Raw genomic sequence first — 5,968 nt, forward strand, 5'->3', positions numbered from 1 at the left:
CGGTGTATATCGACACGCATTTTTAAAAATATTGATAGTGCAGCTATAATTCGTAACACTAGAACTAAATCAGGTCCCATGTTTGGGTCATGTGCTAAATTAATGAGGTTTCTAAGGTTTTGTTTTTGTTCAGACTGTTTTAGCCAGGTGCTGATTTAACTTTATTGTCATTTAAGATGCTGTAGTTTGTGGTGCTATGGACTGTTATTGCAATTTACAGAGAGATGTGCCTCTTTTTTGATCCATCTACAGTACAAATTTATTTATGTTGGTGCAAACTTGAATTTGGAAACACATTTTAGTATAAAGTGGGAGGTGGTTCAAGTCTTTCAAGTCATGAGGCTGAAGTCCAAGTGAATCTACAAGATACTGGTGTTCAAATCAGTGGAGGGTTTTACTGAGCTGTGGTGTCAACACCTTCGGAGATGCTTTGCAGCCCTGATAAAAATAAAGCACTTGGGGAAAATGGTAACCTTTCTGGCATGACAGCGGTCCCTCCTGTGATGCTGTGTGACCAGTTGACCACATCCTTGCAAGACCTTGACTGATGTGCTGTTCCTCTCCTGCAGAGACCAGCGTGGTTCCTGGGCGGCTGTTGACCTGGTGTCAGAAGCAGACTCAGGGCTACAGAGGGGTCCATGTCACCAACCTGACATCTTCCTGGAGGAGCGGCCTGGCCCTCTGCGCTCTCATACACCGCCAGATGCCTGAGCTCATGTAAGAACGCACTCAAAAGTACCCTCACAATGCATACGGGAAACATTTAGGAATATTATTCTACTGTATGTGAATGGGAAGAATGGAATAAATGCTTCTATTGATACAGTTTAATTGCTTTGTTTTGTTGATGCTTCACTTTAATGTGCATGATTTTTGCTGACACTCCATCCAAGTGACTGTGGTGACCATCACCACTGAAAACAGGCAGGCATACAGTCCACACTTGATCCAGTCTGCTCACACACAACTGGGAAAGCAAATAATAGTGTCGGAGTGAGCTATTTCTTTGAGGAGGACTTATTTTATAGACTCAAACACTTTATCTTTGTCATAGGAATTCCACACACACCACCAATTCTCATATGGAGATGATGGGATGTATGGATAGTTGTTTTTAAATTATTTATTTTCCCATATGGTTCTGACTTTGACTAGTCAGACAAAGCAGTGTAGCTGTACTAGTGGATGCACATATTTTTACCGCCAGCTGACACTTCAGTCAGGAGTGAAATATCTGTTGGATTCACTTGAATTTTGGCACAGTCAGTCTTAGTACCTAGAGGATGAATCCAATTATTGGGTCTCCTCAACTTCACTACTAGCTCACATGCTAATATTAGCACCACCACCACCCCCATGCTAAATGTATACAACACTAACATGCTAATCATTCATCCCTAACTGCTGCTATGTTAATATGCTGGGGGGGGGGCTTTGAAGGTAAGGAGGAGAATTTTGTAGTGATATTGATATGCTTGGAGCCAATGAAGCTGGATGGGTGGAGGGGTGTGACATGGTTAGTGGACTTAGTGCAGGTAATGATTCTTGCAGTGTAGTTTGTATGGTTTGAAGCCGATGAAGGAGTTTATTGGGAATACCACAGAGGGTGGAGTTGTAATAATCAATGCTGTATGGATGAGCTGTGTGTGGTGATATGAGAGAACAGGATGGAGTCTGGATATGCTGCTTAGATGGAAATAGGCAGTTCATGTGAAGGCTAAAGGAAAGTGTACTGTCTGATATCACACCAAAACTTTACATGGAAGGAAATTGAAACTGAACAGTCATCAACAGAGATACTGATGGGATGCATTTTGGATGCTGTTGTCTTGGTGCCAATGAGGATGATTTCACTTTTGTTACCATTCAGTTTGAGAAAGTTGTTAGACATGCAGAGGTTAATGGCCTGAACACAACTGGTGAGAGCAGAGGAGTTGGGTTTTGTGGAAAGGTTAAGTTGGGTGTCATCAGCATAACAATGAAAATGTATTCCGTAATGTTGGAAAATATATGTCCACGGGGAAGGAGATAGATGGTGAAGAGAGGCGGACCCTCTGCTGTACACTACGAAGTAGAGATGACATAGGAGGTAATTTCTGTGGGCCTAAGCAATGTGGAAAATAAAATCTGGGTATTACATCCATGTTGGTTAGCTAGTAGTCTTCAGCCTTTTGCTTGTACACATTCTTGGCATACTATTGCCAACAACTCAGTCACTGGCATATTTATGTGCAAGCAGGCAGCTGACATAATTCAAAGAAACCCTGGCTAATTAAAAACACTATTCTATAGCACTGAGTTCCACAGGTACCTTTAGCTTGGCTTTTAGTCTGGTGTCATAGTCAGGCCACACTTTCCATTTTCCCCAGTGGTTACAGCGGGGTTGGGCAATTAATTTTTACAAGGGGCCACATGAGAAACCTGAACTGTGTTGGAGGGCCGAACCAACCATAACTTGAACTTAATTCTGCTCAATATTCATTATCTCCCGTTGTAAAAAGCAGTAAATTATATGTGTTGATTAGCTGCTACTGGTAATCAGAAGAATAAGCATATTCTGTAAATATTTATATAAATATATGAAATTGTGGTGTAGGTCAAACAGGAAAATACTCCTATAGAAGTAATAAACAGTAAAAACAAACATTACATCACAGTTCCATTTTATTTTCAACTTCACATAACACTGAAAAGGTGTTTTGCAGTATATTAAAGATATGCATTTTCAGTTCATTGAGTTCAGTGAGAGAAATCCAGTCTGGCTTGGGCTTGAACAAGTGCATTGAAATCTGGATTTGTTGAACTTCATCACTGAGAATGTCTGTTCACATGTAGGTAGATCCAAAGATTTCCTGCGATGTCCTCAACCCTCCTCGTTACCATGCATTGGGAGAGAGGCACGTTCTCATATGCGCCCTTATTCTCCGGGTATATTAGTGCTGCAGAGTCCAACAAACACTCTTTAATAAACTCTCTGTCAGAAAACGGCTTCTTTTTTCTGGTGATTTTGTGGGATATGACATAACTTGTCTTGAAAGCTGCATCTCTGTGTGTGGAAAGTTTTGTAAAAAGTCTGTTGGTTATGCAGTTTTGCTAGCAAAGCATCCGACTCTCTTGCGCGCTCTTCATCCGACAAGTTCTTGTATTTCTCCTCATGTTTGGTCATGTAGTGGCGATTCAAACTGTAACCCTTGAACACATGAACCTGTGTACCACAAACTAAGCGCACCGCTTTACCTTGGACTTCTGTAAACAAATACTTTCCAGTCTATGTCTTGTTGAAAACGCGGCATTCGGCATCAACTGAGGGGTTATATATTTGAGGGTTAGCTGGCCAACATCACCTGTCTCTCACCCGGTAGGTCGGGGATCTTAAGTTCACCCATGAACTTTTTTCATTCATGTTCTGATTTGATGGACCTCACGCGGGCCGGACGGGGACGCCCAAAGGGCCGGATGTGGCCCGCGGGCCGTAAAATGCCCAGGTCTGGGTTACAGTCTGTTCTAGTGTGTCTGAGCAGTACAGCTCTGTGTCCACGTGCATGGCTAGAGATTGTTACTATAGTCTTGCTATAATACAATGTAATGGTTGAGGCAGTGGTGTGCATATAAGCAAACCTAGGTCAGTGGTTACTCCTTTAGTCAAGAATTTGCTTAAAGTCTTTGTTTAAAAAAAGCTTTTATCTCCATCTCTTGCTGAACAAAGAAACAGAAACCAAATGATTATTTTAACAAGATAAAATAAAAAAATTCGTACTGTCATCTCACCAGCGCTGAGGATATGGAGGAAACAATATCAATTCATATACATAATGCTGGGCACACAAACCTCCACCCTCCCCTCGCTCTGACCTCACTTTATTTATTTATTTATTTTTTGCATTTCAGTGATTATAACTCCCTTAATGAGGAGGATGTAGCAGGGAACAACCAGTTGGCGTTTGATGTGGCTGAACGCAAGTTTGGCATCCAGCCGGTTACTACAGGGAAGGAGATGGCTGTGGAGGCTGAACCAGACAAGCTGCTGATGGTCTTCTATCTTTCAAAGTTCTACGAGGTCTTCAGGAAGTCAGCAGTAAACAACAATGGTCAGGACCCTTCCTACTTCTGTCATTACCTGCTGCCAGTTTTTTTTTTTTTAAGCACATAACTCAGTGAATAGTAAACAATTAACTCCAGTTTAAAGTCTAAAGCTAAATGGCAAGTGATTGTGAAAGATATGTTCTGACATTCTGTAGTTTTCATAGGAGAGACTGGTGCTCTCTGGTTGAAGTAAAAATAAATGCTTATAGTGAGAGACAATATGCTTACTATTAGCAGAAGCAGTGGATGGATGTGGTTTCTCACATGGCTTGTGGATTTTTCTAGGCATTACTCTGAAAGGTCAGGTTAGTCTTCATTAAAACCTCGAATCTAAATTGAGTTCTGGAAACAAAAAAAGAAACTGCAGCCTCAAAAATGATCATTGAATTCAGAGCACTGGTGCCTGTTTTACTTTCCAACCCCAGTTTGACAAAACAAACTGATAATTTGTTCCAGTGTATGAAAAGTGGATCTAGCATACAGAGCAAACAATGGGGAAGTGCCTGGGCCAGTTAGAGTATGCAGAGCATGGTTGGATGCAGTCTTTCACCCAAACCACCAGATATTGTGTATTACTATACCTAACCAAAATCCCTGTCAAAACATGGTCTTCATTCCTTTCTTTCCTAACAAAAAAGGCAAAATAATAGTCAGCAAAATATTCTAATTACATTATTCATATCACGTGGTAACGATGTTTTGATAAGCACTATATAAATAAAGTTTGTATTGTTATTGTATTAAAGCATTGCTATTATTTTTATTATCCATATAAATCAGTACAAGATGCTGCTAGTGTGTGAAATGTTGAAGGCACCCCCTAAGATACTTTGGAGACTAACAGAGGTCAGACTCTTGAATACTTACTGCTATTGTCTACATTTTTATTGTGCTTTCACCTTCGCTTGGTCTCTATACTATACATTTTCTTTCGGTACAGACCAAGCTGTACTTGAAATAATTGAGCTTCACAGACTGTTTTATCCGCTGCATGAACTAAAACGGTAGTCGTGCATTACACAACCTTGGTCAAGTTGGTCCTTGCCAAAGACATGACTGGTATGTGTGCTATGTTGGTGCAAGCCATATCTAATGAACTCCATGAAACTCTGGAGGCCCTCACCTCTGCTCTAGCTTTAGCCACAATTCACTTATAGAGTGTTAATGTTAATGCCCTGCTGATCTCTGTGTCACCCACACTGCTTTCCCTTTTCTGGACAGGTAGGAACATGGTGGTCATTTACTTGTGGACATTTTTTCATCAATCAGTCAATCAAACTTTGTTGCCAAGTATGTTAAAATTACTAGGAATTTGACTCAAGTTCAATGGCCCTCGATGTGCACCAAATAAAGCTGAAAAAAACAAACAGAAGAACAAGTAAAAAGACAGCCATTTATTCATATGTATATATGTATATATATATGTGTGTGTGTGTGTGTATAGGAATACATCCATGTTATTGCGTTAGTTAGGAGCTTAAGTGTACCTTTTAGTTCTAGTTAGTTTTTTTTCCTTAGTGTTGCATCTCAGTCAGTAATAACATCCACACTGTAGGTCACACGTTACAATGGCCTTGTGGTAATACAAGCTGATTTGCAACATTGCATCAGTTTGTGTTAGCGATTATCTGCCATTCTGAGCCCAAGCATGAACTTTCTCACATTGTACTGATGTAAGTAATCCACTGTTCTCATACACACTCCAGTTCAGCTAAATGGAAGAGTCGTTTGGCATTGAATGGGCTGTTTGAGTGCAAACAAAACTTTCAACTTATTCTGAAGGCATAATGCTTGTTGATTGAATAATAAATTGAATAAATAACTAGAATGTAATGTTGTATGATTTTCCAGGTACTAGAGAACCAGATGAAAATAAAAAAGAATA

The 5,968-nt window shown here is 40.2% G+C and overlaps 1 protein-coding gene across 1 annotated transcript in view; it reads left to right on the plus strand.

The window, feature by feature from the left end:
* The window catches only part of mical2b (microtubule associated monooxygenase, calponin and LIM domain containing 2b), a 64,842-nt gene that overhangs the window by 33,080 nt on the left and 25,794 nt on the right, over window positions 1–5,968 (plus strand). Inside the window, exons 12-14 of the mRNA XM_020604277.1 lie at window positions 570–717; window positions 3,889–4,088; window positions 5,935–5,968. The exon at window positions 5,935–5,968 is cut by the window's right edge and continues 49 nt beyond it. Of these exons, the coding sequence (XP_020459933.1) occupies window positions 570–717; window positions 3,889–4,088; window positions 5,935–5,968 (382 nt within the window). The remainder of the gene's footprint in view (window positions 1–569; window positions 718–3,888; window positions 4,089–5,934) is intronic.

This window comes from Monopterus albus, unplaced genomic scaffold (assembly GCF_001952655.1).
Source record: "Monopterus albus unplaced genomic scaffold, M_albus_1.0 scaffold65.1, whole genome shotgun sequence".
NCBI classification, from domain to species: domain Eukaryota; kingdom Metazoa; phylum Chordata; class Actinopteri; order Synbranchiformes; family Synbranchidae; genus Monopterus; species Monopterus albus.